At 44.0% G+C, this 15,194-nt stretch overlaps 1 protein-coding gene across 1 annotated transcript in view; it reads right to left on the bottom strand.

Moving 5' to 3' along the window:
* Positions 1–15,194, bottom strand: part of GNPTAB (N-acetylglucosamine-1-phosphate transferase subunits alpha and beta) — a 542,239-nt gene that overhangs the window by 168,635 nt on the left and 358,410 nt on the right. Inside the window, exon 14 of the mRNA XM_078675067.1 lies at positions 13,687–13,886. Coding sequence (XP_078531193.1) covers positions 13,687–13,886 — 200 coding nt within the window. The remainder of the gene's footprint in view (positions 1–13,686; positions 13,887–15,194) is intronic.

The raw sequence follows: 15,194 nt of genomic DNA, 5'->3' as shown, positions 1-15,194 counted from the left end.
TTTCTGATCATGCTTCAATCATAACAGACCTAGACTTGCTCCCGCCACATCCCAGATCCTCCTTTTGGTGTTTTAATAATTCTCTTCTTCTTGACACTCTTTTCTCTTCCTCTTTCATAACTTTCGCTAATGATTTCTTTGACCTGAACAGTGATCCAACCTTCATATATTATGTGATTCCTTCAAGGCTGCAGCGAGGGGTTTTATTATAGATTTTGTTTCTAAAAAAAATAACTGCTTTCTTCAACAACATAAAGCTAGAATAGCGCTTATTAAATGCTTAGAACAGAGACGTGGTGGGTGCCTGGGCCCTGGAGACCAAGGGGGGGCAGACAGATGTTGCTTCTCTGCATGCCAATTCGCTAAAAGGGAGCCAGCAGCCCAGAGTCAGCCCCTGGACACAGGAGAGCGGGTCGCCACACAAGGCTGGAACGCCCAAGTCGCGATGGTTTAAGACTTGCCCCGGGCCCTAACAAAGCAGGCCTTGGTGGCGATCTCAGAGTTGGGAGCCCTCAGATGCGGGAATGTCGCCAGACCGCAGAAATCGGAGGCACCAGGCTTGGGGCCGACCAGTCCGCCGCCCACCTTTGCTCGCAGCAGATCCACCAACAGGGCCAGGGTGGGGAGGAAAGATTGAGGAAGGACCCGGCATCCACATCAGGCAGGACCGCACATCCAACCGCAGCAATCCTGGTGAGACTGGGGCACAGGTTGTACCGCCATTCGGAGTAGCAGCAGCAGGGCAATGTCCACAGCCGCGGATGGGCTATCGGATGTTACGACCCCATTGATGGTGCAGGATAATCGGGGAAGAGTAAGGAGCAGGTTCAGAGCACGTCCACAATCTTAGGCAGTTTGCCACGCCACCCACTAGCCACAAACCCAGTGGAATGCACTGAAGCACACAGAAGCAACTTGACAGCCACACCACACCCATAGTTCAGGAGCAGAGTCAAAGTCAGGATCTATTTTGATGTATATAGTCCATCACTCACCAGATCACAGAATGGCTTCTAAATATGGTTTGGCGGCTGACAGTAGCAAGTTTTTGCAGTAATAGACATAGTAACTTAAAAGCAAATGGTAAATGGAAAGCCAAGGTGCCAAAGGCAAAAACTGTCTAGGGAGACACAGGAAAGGTGTTTGGTTTTGTTATGAAGATGATGTCTGACCCACCATACGCTTAGGTGGCGGGTATGAGGACAACAAGATTGGGTCACCTGGAGTGGGCCTATGGCATCTGGCAATCGGCCTGTAGACTCCTGGGCCCAAATAGTTTTTCTGCGATAAAGCCATTAAAGGGTCTAGGAGAATCTCATTAACCAGAAGCAAATGCTTTGCAATGGCTGTGGAAGATTGTAAGATTTCTGTAATAATGTTAGATTTAATTCCACAGGAGACAATGACAATTCCAATGTCCCTGATGCCTTCCTAGCGACAGTTGTAGAGGACGAGTCCTCCTCCCAAGGAAAACCAGAGGTGTATGAAATGTTTCCTTGTGGAGAAGCAACTAAGCCAGAGGCAATTTAAAAGTCCAAGTACATACTAGCATCAGTATTGTTGGATGGCAGATGATCAGCTTTTAAATGAACTTCCTCTGTCCTGCTCTAGTCCTTATCCTGGATTCTAATTTGAATTCAAATCGAAAGTCTCCTACAACTGGTCAAACCTTTAGGTTCTGGGGAGGCCCCGACATGATTTAATGTTAAAATTAGCCTTTTGCTACTGTGTTGCCACATGGTTTATAGTTACCTCTATTGGCTAGCAATAGAGTCTTGTCTGTTAGCAGCGTCACCATAAATTTTAAAATCAGCATAAAAAAACGGGCCAAGTGCATCGACTCTTGGTGCGAAGAACAGAGCCGCCAAGCTTGGAGGAACGGATACTCCATTTCAGTAGAAGCCCAGAGTTTGCGGGACCATCCGGCAAAGATACTGCATCGCTAATCGGAATAGCTTGAACTGCAAAGGTTTGGCCATAGATTTGGGAAGCTCTGGTCTCAATATTTTATGAGCCTGGGGGAAGAGGTAGTTATCACTTGACATCAAGGAAGATTTTCTCATCGAGGAATGGCATTGAGACTTCGTACTGTTCTTGGACCAGGTCTGCTTCTTTGAGGAAGGAGACTTCTCTATCCTACGACACTTTCTTGTGGGAAAAACTCTTTCCTGGAAGCGGACTTATCTTTGGGAGAGGAACCCCATGTGGGCATCTACATGCAGGCCTTAGCCAAAAATAACTTAGTGTCCTGCTCCCTGATGGACATTGGGTGCATGGAAGTGCAAAAGTTACAGACCTCTGCATAATTTCCCAATCGAAGACACCATATATAGTCATCGCCGGTGTCTGAAAGCCATCTTCTTGAAGCACTATCTGTGATGCTTGAAATCATAGGTCCTTTGTTGATATATTTCACCTAGTCTTTGCTGGAAGCCAAGGAATTGGTTAGTAAGAGAAAGCCTCAGAACACACCGATGAGGTTCATAAAAAGAGAAACTGACGCCAGCGTTCTGGTTGGCACCTAATATACTCTGCTAATGGAACGTGCAGAGCTAGGGTCACTGCTGGAGTCACGTGACACCATGTGGCAGCACTGGCGAGTCACTGCTGGAGAAAAGGTTTTCCAAAAAATTCTAAAGATTGGAATGATTATTCATAATGTGAGGAATCTTCAAGGAGATGTATCCATCAGAAATCAACCTAAAACATCCATCCATCAGCTCTGAATAAATAGTGATAGGGGCTTTCCCACATGCTTTGTTCAGTTGTTAAAAACTAGATTTCTAAGGAGGAGATGAGCTGTGCATTAAATTGTAGAGCCAACTGAATCAGTTCTATTTTAATATAAAAAGTAACAACAAGAGAGAGAGAAACAGACCGTAGTACTTGTCCTTTTCCTCAGACATATATATTAGAACAACATGGACAAGACCTCCAGCAGGTACAGGTCAAGGATGATCCCCTATCACCTGGTCGTTGGATGCTAACAACAGGTTGTTGTTAAGAAACCCCTCACCCACCTACCTGGTAGGTGGCATGCTTCATCATCGGGGCCCAGCTGGATCACAGAGTGCAATCCAGCTGTGCTGCAACGCCTGTCTACAGCAGAGCGGGATTTCTTGTGAAATTGACAGTGCTATGTGTAGTGAATTATTTATTTTATTTTATTTTTATTTATCATTTTGCAAAATCAACATACATAAAAACTCTTAGGTGCAGCAATGGTGCTTATGTTACAATCCATTCACAATCAATACAAAAATCAGAGAATGCGTCACAATTACGAAGAATTAATTAGGCAGATCATCAGCAACGTGTAGTGAATTATGTGCTAAAAATGTCTATAGGAAATGCCCTTTTACAAGTTTTAATGGCAGGGTCCTATGGCATGAGTAAAAACATATAGGCGGGATATAATTGAGTAAAAAATGTGCCTCTATATCCCTTTTAGGAAGTGTAGGTCTACTAGTTTCAGCCTTCTACGATACTCGTGAGGCTTTCTTCGGGACCATAAGTGCGAGTGGCCAAAAATTTTGGACTGGCCACTGTGGTGTATAGTTATATCAGCGCGCACCCTAAAGCGCGCTGTGTATGTAGTTGATCAACATACTCACAGATCCTGCACGTAAAGTATCTGAAAAGAAAAACATAAATGCCAAGCATATCATCATAATCAGAATCGCTTATATAGTGCATGTGGAAAGCGAACAATGTCCAGATGGTGATACCTGCTTCTTTCATATATCATGCATGTCCGGGGTGGGTGGGGCATGCATGGAAACGCTGTAAAAAACCTTGCGTGGCTACAATGTGCCACGGTGTGGTATTACGAGCTTAGAATGATTGTTACATGCTCTTATTGTGCCTAGAACTATCGCTATGGCACATCCTGTGTTTTATTAATGATATATTAAAATATTAAAAATTCTGTCAGAAAAGTGGCGCGTGGTTTATGATTGAGAATCTATTCTACATGTGCAGAGACAAACAGGACAAACAACACTAAACAAAGAAGAGAGATGCTCACATTATCTTTACGAGTGTCTGGATACATGGATCCTGTCACACGTACAAGTGCTAGGGGACTCTGTGAATAAGTTTAAAAATAAAGTTCTTAGTAGTCATTAGCTTAGGCGATAGAGAAATACCGAGGTTCTGGGGCCTAGAATAGGTACAATCCGCCCGGAAGCGGGGTAAATTACTCACGTTTGTCACCTCGAGCGGCACTTCGTTACGTGAGTAATTTACCCCGCTCCCCGGACATGCATGATGTATGAAAGAAGCAGGTATCACCATCTGGACATTGTTCGCTTTCCACATGCACTATATAAGCGATTCTGATTATGATGATATGCTTGGCATTTATTGTTTTCTTTTCAGATACTTTACGTGCAGGATCTGTGAGTATGTTGATCCACTACATACACAGCGCGCTTTAGGGTGCGCGCTGATATAACTATACACCACAGTGGCCAGTCCAAAAGTTTAGGCCACTCGCACTTATGGTCCCGAAGAAAGCCTCACGAGTATCGTAGAACGATGAAACTAGTAGACCTACACTTCCTAAAAGGGATATAGAGGCTCATTTTTACCTCAATTATATCCCGCCTATATGTTTTTACTCATGCCATAGGACCCTTCCATTAAAACTTTTAAAAGGGCATTTCCTATAGGCATTTTTAGCACATAATTCACTACACATAGCACTGTTACTTTCACAAGAAATCCCGCTCCGCTGTAGACAGGCGTTGCAGCACAGCTGGACTGCACTCGGTCATGATGAAGCATGCCACCTACCAGGTAGGTGGGTGAGGGGTTTCTTAACAACAACAACCTGTTGTTAGCATCCAACGACCAGGTGATAGGGGATCATCCTTGACCTGTACCTGCTGGAGGTCTTGTCTATTTTAATATAAGCCATGTGTGCCTTTCTGCATCTTGGATTAGTCCATGCTCGGCTGTGCCCAGTGTGACTATCACTGTGTTTTGAAGAATCCTCAAGGGCCACCTTTGCTACTACATCTTCTCTGTTAATTTCCACAGAAGGTGAAAGTTCCATTTTCATTAACAAGTAGTATTACTATTAAACTATTGTTTTATGTCCTGCCCCTCAAGCTGAATTTGGTTGTCGTATTTCATCCTAATTTGGTAAAGAGCATTTAGTATCAATTGTTTTATGAAACTTGAATGCCTTTAAAAAGAATTTGGGTTAAGGGTCTTATTGTTTTATTACTCATCAACATGTCTCAGTTATTGCTCAGTATGCATCGTACACACCGCTAACCTGCAGATAATGTTGTGCTAAAGCTTACTAATTGTGTGTGGCTTCCTGTATCTTTGGGGTTTTATATTAATAGGGAAGTGAATTAGTATTGCAAATCTTTGTTCCAAACCGTAGTTAAATATTTGTGAGTCGAGACCTCTTCTTGGGAGCAATTACTTCTTATTCTCAATATTTCACTGATGAGTATGTTAATTATTTTGTTCATAGATGTCTGCCCAGGGCATGCAGTATTGCATTCCAAGCAGTAAGGCTTGATTTTTTTCAATGTGGAATTAAAAAATCAGGAATAATATGTTGGTTTTGCTCAATATTGCTGTTGAGTTGCGTATTTCAGCTTCCTTGTGAATTAAAACACATCAATGTTTTTTTCTTTTTACACAATATATCAATCGCACATGGGGAAGAAGAAAATATCTATATTTGGCGTAACTTATAGAGCAAAAAAACTAGCAGTCATTTCAAATGCAAACAACTGGTGAAGGACAGTAACATCCGTGTACTAAGAACGTTCACTGTTCAATTTTTCACAAATTGAAACGATCAAACAACCTTGACTAAGTTCTTAGGCCCACAAAGGCATAGAGTGAAACATGTCGGCAAGAGATTTCAAAAGAATATATTCATAAGCCTTTGAAAAAATTGTGTACCATCATTTCGACCACAAGACAAAACACTAAGAATAACAAAGAATGTAGACTTAACATCAAATAAGAGTGCCCTCCCATATTTCCAAGAGGTCACAAAATATCCGGCAATATTAGTCTCAAACATTGTCATTTGGAGAAGCACTTTAGGCGACTATTCTCCATTCCTACTAACTCCTGACCAGCACAAATCTAAGTCCCTTTTCCTACAAAATACACTGATGTGTCCATTAATGTTTTAACTGGTGTATAATAATTGGAAAGTACAGTGGCCAAAAAGGTACAATCTTTTTATCATTCATCGATCTATCAGCAGCATTCGACTGCGTCCCGCATGCAAAATTATGGCTAATTATGGAGGAGTTAGGGTTGGAGGTTGGTATCATTACCTTCATCAGGCAATTGTATAGTGACACTAATGCTCACGTATGTTTTGTTAGAGATCGTGTACGGGCAGCTTTAAAATCAAGAGGGTGGTCAGGCAAGGGTGCATTTAGCTGCCTTCATGTTTTCCCACTACATTAACAAGGTGGAGCCAACCCTAAAGAAACCGGTGAGAGATACGGCTTATATTGGATTGCGCTCTCTTCCTGTTTTACTCTAACGGGATGATGCAGTGTTGATTGCTAGAAGAGAGAAAGGGCTGCACTGCCTTATCGATGACTACATCTTCATTATGTCGCGGCTGGACCAACTATGACTCGTTACTAAGCGAGTCAAAACATTGCATGGCGTTACAACGACCACTTTGTTACCACGCAATGCCATTACTACGCAAGGCATTACATCGACGTGCAGTAGATGGAGCGCTGACATTAGAAATATATAAGTTACTATTCCAACTCCAGCCTACGCAACAGTAGTGAAGGTGTTGGAATAGTAAACTATATTATTTCTAATGTTGCCACGACATCTACTGCAAGTTAAGGTAATGACTTGCTTAGTAATGGCATTGCGTGCTAATAACGCGGTAGTTGCAAAGACAGTGTTAAAATGGCATTGCGGTGTAATCACCGCGATGGAAAGGGTGTTTCCCGGCTGGACCTGATAATCAATGCCACCAAGACATATTGTAGGACCTGTGGGGTTAGACCAAGAAAAAAACCAACTTTTTTTACGCTGAAGGGACGAGTGAAGCTCCTTACTTCTCTTATCTGGGGTTCCTGTTGGACAGCAACTACTCCTGGTTCCCCATGGTATCAAATAGGTGCGCCGACATGGGAAAGTCTATTAATGGAGTTTACTCCTCCACGAAAATCATGGGTGTGAAGCCAGTTAGGGAATTCTCGAATATTTATGAGAGCAAAGGTGTAGCAGTGGCATCTTTTGGTGCAGGGGCATGGGGCATGACTAATACCCAGAGCATTGGCATTCTAAATTGAGGGCCTCATATCACAGACAAGCATCAAGATGGCCCCGCTTTTACTCTTGCATTCTATATGGTCACAAGAGGAAACAGGTTTGAATAAGGTGATACTTATGGACAGTTTGACACTAGATCATGGCCTCGAGATTCCATGGTTGGCATATGTAAATTATGCTGTGAAGAGATCGGCTACCCGGATCTTTTTAATAAACCTGATTCCTGTAGAATGCTTGCGTAGGGCAAGCTGAAACATCCTGTCCAGTTAAAGACACAGAGGGAAAGATGGGACATAGAGATCTTAAATCTTAAAAACATCAGTTGCTGGTATAAGCACAATGTCTTTCAAGGAGGGCTTGCACTACTATCTTATCCTTGTTCAGAACGTCAAGCACAGTAATGTACTGACCAGATTTAGAGTCAATCTTTTGCCTTTGATGGTGGGCTATTCCGTAAATTGCCATTTCATCTTGGGTCTCTCCCAGTGCCCTAGTGATGGTGTTACCCCCCCACTCTCCCAAACGAGCCTGCATATTGTATTTGTTGTCCCTTCTATGATTCGGATAGAAGGAAATTTGTCCTCTCCCTTTTTAAAATATTTATTGTAAGAGTGCTCTCTTTTTGCATGGTTGCCCCCACTTTTTGCTAAACTGCTGATGTACTTTGACTGAGTGCGCCCTGGGCCCCTGCCAAACAGGTACCCAGGGGCTATGTCTTTTCCCTAAAACTGCATTGCAAACAAAACCCAATTGGCACTCTCTGGCCACAGGTAAGCCCCTTGTAAATGGTACCACATGTACCAGGGCCACTGTGGCCAGGGAAGGCCTCTAAGGGCTGCAGCACTTATTGTGCCACCCCTAGAGGCCCTGTACCTTTACGCACACACACTGCCTTTGCATGCTGGTGTGTTTTGGTACAGAGCAAAGTGAAGAATCCACATGGCACACATCCCTGTGTGCCATGCCTACAACCCACTGCCCTGGCATAGATCAGCCACCCCTCTAGCTGGGTGCACTATACCAGTGGTGAGGGTAGAGGTGCATGAGCCCTGTACCCCTACAGTGTCTAAGCCAACTCTTAAACATTATAAGTGCAGTAATGCCATTAGGAGTATATGGTGCTGTGATTTTGTCATTACGAACTCCCTAGTACCATAATGGCTTTACTGAAAACTGAGAAGTTTGGTATCAAACCTCTCAGCACATTAAACCCACACTGATGCCAGTGGGGGGATGTAATGAAAAATGCACACACAGGGCATCTTAGAGATGCCCCCTGAAAATCAACCCAACACAAGTGTCCAGGATGAGTGGCTGCTCACCAGCTGCCACCACCAGACATGTTTTTGGACCCCTAGGTCGAGAGCCTGCTGCTCTCAGGGGTCTGAAACAATGCACATTCTGGGACTAGGTGCCAAGCCTCCACCCCAGAATGGGCAGGGTCCATGAAGGGAAAGTTTCAAAGGCTTGCTGCTCTTGTGAGCTTCCCCAGGTCTTTTGCTGCTCCAGCAACTGGTCCCCACCGGTTCTGACCCCCACTTTGGGCGGGAGAATCGGTGGAAAAACCAAGTGAGGAAGGGAGGTGGGCCCACCTTTGCCAACCCCACCCCTCAGGTGGGGGAGGCGAGGTGAAGCACAACTTTCAGTCACTGTTATCTTGCTGATGGGGGGACCCAGCCAACCAGAATGAGGCATATGCACCCACCCACTGGATGGTGGCATAATATTTCGGGTGTACCCACCCTAAGGAAGGGGCCCACTGGTCCCAACTTTTACTTACCTGGAACAACCATTAATCTAGTATTTAGGGACACCCCTGAGCCTTGCCTCCTCAAACAACTAAGAAGAAAAGAAGAAGAAGGACCGAAGAGCCGTGCTGAAGCTAAGAGGAGGAGGACACCCACTGGACACCAACTGCACTGTACAAAATGCTTTGCATAGTTTTGATGCATTTCTTTCAGGTGACATTTAGTTGCGGACGGTGCAGCCATCATAACAGTAAATGACAGAGAGGGAATCATGTTAACACGTCAGGTGGATAGTGGGTAAGTATTGTTTCATTAGTATTAATTGTATCAGTATCAAATTACTTTATTCGATTTTTGTTTAAAATCATAAAAGCGTACAGTTAAAATACAATCATGATTAAAAAGAACATACATATAAAAGCACAAATTATCTACGGATTAAAAATTAAAAACATTTGCATCCCTGTGAATATAACTATCTTGGTAATAACATACTTTACAGGACGCGTATTAACAGGTCTTCCATTACATCAGAAGGAAAGTTGATAGGGGTTGCAGTGCTTAAGACTATTATGCGGTAAATCAAATCTGTTAAGCACGGGGATACTACAACAATACGGTAAGCACACTCCTCTACCCAGCCTGTTATTATCCTCAGCCGTTGGTCTGGGAGCAGGGATATATGAGGTATTTGGGTAGAAATCGTGTAGATCCCAGGTAGATATGGGGCCCATCACCTTCTTTGGGTGGCCAAGTTTGGAGGTATGGAACAATATGTCTACTCCTAAATCTTATTAGTACCAAGTCACCAGTGATGTCTTTTGGGAGGGGACCTAGCCAGCCCACCTTCCTCACAGTCATAATCCTCCCGTCAAGATCATGGGGCAGGGGTCTATTTTTTGATAGCCAAAACTTGACCTTATTTAGCAAGTAATGTTATCTCTCTGATTTTCCCTGTTTGAGTTGCGGGACTCCCGAGAGGACGCACACGAATGGAGCGGCCTCTGGAGGTAGATGAATTCGAGAAACCCTATTGCGCTCTACTCTGGGAATAATATTGTGCGCTGTAGTGGGTTTAAGAGGGGCTTTAGAAATATTTGAGGGCAAAGAGGTGGGAACTAGTGCTAGGGTTTGGGCAACTGTGTTTTGTGTGGTTAGTTTAGGCGCATTAGGAGGAGCAGTTGACAAGGGATGATTAGATGTTGTAGCATGGGTAGGAGGTAACAAATTAAGTTTGATTGTTTCCTCAATCCCCGTCAGTCTATCCCCCAAGATGTTAATTTTGTCGATCAGGGGGAGTTTAATAGATTTGATCAGTTGTTCGATCATGGACAATAAAGCCATCTTGGAAGAGGGTGCTAGGTCGTCTAATTTTTTATCCGCCTCTGGAGTTGGGGGGTTATTGGTAGGTGGCAAAGTTGGACTTGGGGACACATTTTGTAGTTTTTGTAATTTAGATTGGCTCCCACTGTATTTATCCCCGTCATGCTTCCTTTTGGCAGATGTAGCCCGAACGGGTACTATACTTTGGGTATTGGCTTTAGTGAAAATGGAAAAAGGTTCCATCACACTCTCATTAGGCGCTAACGGGATAATGTTATTTATCGGGGAGGGTAATCCTACTGGGGCATACCTGGTCTTACACAGACTATTTAATTCCTCCAAGAGTGAGAGGCTACACGCTGCACTCGTTATTTGTGAATAGGATTGATTACTAGTTGGGGTGACTATAAGCTGGACGGAATTATTTTTATCAACATCTCTACGCGTAGATAAAAATGTACTATTTATGTGCTTGTCTTGCATCCTGGGGCGAGAATCCGACCGAAGGGCTATTTTAGTGGCAACCCCATTACGTGTCATGGTATGGCTTGGATGTGATCAAATTATTGAAGTTTATTAAGCAGATACTACTGTCCAGTACAAAAAAGTCAATTGGTAGCTATACCTCCTCTTGGGGGGGCAAGGGGCGTGGCCTGTCCCGTCCTCTTTAGGCCTCTGAGGGCCACAAAGGGCCCGCCCTTTGCCCGGGCTTAGCCAGCACGCGAGCCCGCGACGCGAGGGCTGTCCTCCTTTTTCTATCCCCTCCAGGCGCGGAAGTAGCAGCAGAGGAGTCTGGGAATGTAGTTTCCCCACCCCACGGCGGCCGCTATCCTGTAGTTCAGCGGCGGCGGGGGGGAAACACCAAGGATCCCAAAATGTCCCGTGGGCAGCAGCAAGCAGGTGTTATCAGGTAGGGGTGATTCTCCCCCCAAAACGAGTGTTCTTCCCCCCACAACGAGTGTTCAGAGGAGCGCCCACTCCACCAGGGCTGTCCTCCTTTTTCTATCCCCTCCGGGCGCGGAAGTAGCAGCAGAGGAGTCTGGGGGATGTAGTTTCCCCACCCCACAGCGGCCGCTATCCTGTAGTTCAGCGGCGGCGGGGGGGAAACACCAAGGATCCCAAAATGTCCCGTGGGCAGCAGCAAGCAGGTGTGAGCAGGTAGGTGTGATTCCTCCCCCCAAAACGAGTGTTCTTCCCCCCACAACGAGTGTTCAGAGGAGCGCCCCATTGTATCAGGTTACTTACATTTAAATGTAGCAAAACAGACATGGACAGATTCATAAAAATACCAAAATGTACGTATTCGTTAGATTTGATTTTATTGTGCCCATCACTACAGTCTTAAACCCAGCCCAATGAATGGGGCAAGGGAAGCTCTAAAAGAGTACCACATCCTGAAATTAGCCAGCTAGTTGCAGAGCTGGCTAGACCTCTGGGTACATCAGCAGTGTTGCTTATCGGCCCCAGTACCACCTTCATTTGAAGAAGCAGAAGCAATAAGCAAGGATGATCTCCCTGATGGCTAGGATGTTCTTTTGGAGCATGCTGTATCCCCTTAGCCAAAGACAGACATGGCTAAATTGGTCTGTAGCTCTAGTAGAGATTAAGCTGTCGGAAGGGGTCTCTCTCAATCGGCTATCTCAAAAAAGACAGCTATGCACTTCCTGAAAAAAGCAAATGAGCTGCTGCTGCCAGGACCATGGATGCACACTAGATACAAAATTTGTTTCTGGCCAGTTGCAAACAAGTGAGAAAAGTCAAAAGGCCTCAACGGCATTAAAAGAGATACGCAGGTATTCACAGTGCAGTCTCATTGCACACACGCATATTTCCACTTGGAAGAATGCGAATACTCAGCTTCAGGCATACCAATCTGAATATCTCATTTGTAAAACAGTGTTTAAAAATATGCAACAGCGAAAAAGAAACTACAGGAACGAGGCATTCAATATGCTGTGCTCATTCCGGTGAGACTGATTTACACTCTAAGGTAAGGTGCACAATTTTGCGGATTCTATTCGGGCACAAGCTTTTCTAAATAAATATTCAGCACAAGGAGGGGCATTCCTGCCTCTGGTGAGGTGATGGTGGAAGACCCTCACAATGAGGTAGACTATAGAGAGACAGCAGTAGATCAGTAATTCTAGGCAAAACTGTAAACATGACAAACACTGACAGGAAACTTTGCATCCGTTGAGCCTCTTTACTGAGAGTCCTAGAAAGTAAAGCAGATGTAAGATGTCGCCATGGCCCATAAGTTATATGTACTCCTCACCGTACCATGCCTCACTACAACGTAAACATTCCTCACTCAAATCACGCTTTTTAGGTCGAGCCTGGATAGCGCATGCAGTTCTGAGAGGCATGCTATATTCGAGTATGGCCTTGAAGTCCTGTCCACTTTCCGCCCATATTTGTCATTGGCTTGTGTCGTCCTTTGTAAATGCTGGCTTCTGATTCGTTAATAGGCTTGTTAGTCCCTCCTTAGTACCGCCTTGTCTTCATTTTTAACCTCCCATGAGGACTGACCCTTTTACTTCTGTTGTTACACTATGTCCTATTTAGTCTGAAAGCACTGTTTTCTTAAACCCGTTGCGTGCTCATGACGGCTCCACGCCATCATGAGTCACGGGCAGCGTGTGCTCATGGCGGCGTGGAGCCGTCATGCCACTGCCGCTCCGCCCACGCTGGACTAATTCCCTGCCTGTGCCGGCGAATTAGTGAGTGGGCGGGGTCCTGACTGCTCCGGGCCGTCATGAGCACACGCCACCCGTGACTCATGATGGCGTGGAGCCGTCATAAGTACGGGAGCACCACGCCCACCCCCTAGCCCCTCCCGCGGCACTCCGGAATTCACGGCGCAGGGAAGGGGTTAATGAGTGCCACCTACTGAAGGCACAACATGTTTTCCTGCAGCTTGCTTTCACTTTCCAAGCAGCCCGGGACAATGGTGGCTGCTTCTTTAAAATGCAATAGGTCTTGCATTTACTAGAGTTTGAGCTATTGGCATTGTAAATGACAATGCCTTTTATTTATGTTATCAAAACAGACAAATAAAAAGAAGGCATTGTCATTTACAATGCCAAAAGCTTAAACTCTCGCAAATGCGAGACCTATTGCATTGCAAATGCGTGTTTCTTTTTTATGGTGAATGTCTAGCCAGACAATTTTTATGTGGTTCTGCTATGAAGACAGATACACTCAAAAACACAAGGATATTTATCAGAACTCACACAAAACTGATGATTTACAGATAGAGCTATAAAAGCAAGGGTTTGCTCCATCAATTTAGAGGTCACTTAAGTAGAAGCAAATTAGTACTTACATATCCTGAAGTTCTTGCATAACAATGCGGTCAATCATGTGAGGCATATGAGCAGGAACTTTCCTTGAGGCAAAGCCAAACTTGTTATTGAGAAGTTTATTTACATAGCGGAGAGAATTGGCAAATGTATCCTTCAGCTGCCTTCTAGTCCGTGTTCCCTCCGCAGAGTAGGACAGCAATTTATTAAGGGCAGTTTCTTCCTAAACCGAGGTAAAACGAAAGGGATTGGCAATTAATCAAATATCAACAATTTGATATTGGTGCTTTAAAACTCTTTTGTACTCTTTAAAATATTTGAAAAAAGTTCACTACATTTTATGCTGAAGTATCACAACAACGAAATCCAATTTTACAGTTAATTTAAAATGCAGTTATAATTTTTAAATATAGAAACCGCTCACTTCAATTAACATTTTTTAACAGTAAGTTTCATAGGCAGCTTCAAGCCACCCTGCTCGGCCATCTTGCTTTCCCAAAGATGGACCCTTCAGCAAGGGATGAGCCAGCCTCATGTTCCCCATCACATGAAATGTAAGTAAGGGTTATCATATGTGAAAGATGGATCACATCTCTATAACAATGGCTTTAAGCTAGTGTTTTCAATCTTTAGCTTCAATGGAGAAAGTATAAGTCCCTCCTCAACCACAAACAGCTATGGCTAAAGTTGCCAAGAATTTGGGGGTCAAATTTGACACCGAAGTATCTTTTCAACCTCAAGCTGTGGCTGTAGCCGGGATGCGTTTCAACCCGATTGAATCCCTTAAGAAATGCCTTCACTTTTTTGTCCTAATTGCCTGAAGACTGTAGCATTTCCACTTATGACAAACCTTGAGTTCTTTTTCAACCCTCTCATCTGAATATGGAAACTAAATTCTATATTGGAGAGTTCTCCGATTGATAATAATACCACCATGTATTTTGTGAGCCACTTCAATTAATTTCAGTTTTCTATTCTCAAATTACGATTCAAGACCCTGGCAGTACTCATTCCTGAGTTCTAGATATTTAACCTTTAAAGTTTTGGTAATCGCCTACACTGGTGAGAGGTCAACCGTGTCTGTTCTACGACTGATCTGTAATTATATCTTTCAACGTCCAACATGTCACTATCATGGCAGTGATGATCTGGACTAATGATATGGCAGCTGATACAGAAAAGTAATCAGCAGGGTTTTGAACCTTACCTGGACGATGCACAATCATACTCTTGTAACCATAGTCCCCCAAGCTTCTTTGAGTTCCAAATGATGATAATCTCTATTTAAATTAAGGCAAAAGAAGACCTTTGCACCATTTGACCTGGATGACCTCCTTGTTCAATTGCCTTGTTTGCTTGATTCATATCAACTCATATGCGTATCGTACCTTCAGTGTACTTTTTGGACACTACCACTATGAGAGAAACCCATGTTGTCAGACCAGTTAAACACTCAAAAATGTCATGCTTAAGTAATGATTCAAGTTCTTGTTCAACAGCTTTGTGAAAATGAAAAAACACCTAGCCTATG

This window comes from Lissotriton helveticus, chromosome 1_1 (genome assembly GCF_964261635.1).
Source record: "Lissotriton helveticus chromosome 1_1, aLisHel1.1, whole genome shotgun sequence".
In the NCBI taxonomy this organism is placed as follows: Eukaryota; Metazoa; Chordata; class Amphibia; order Caudata; family Salamandridae; genus Lissotriton; species Lissotriton helveticus.
The sequence above is the reverse complement of the archived record's forward strand: the minus strand, read 5'-3'. Positions and strand labels throughout refer to the sequence as shown.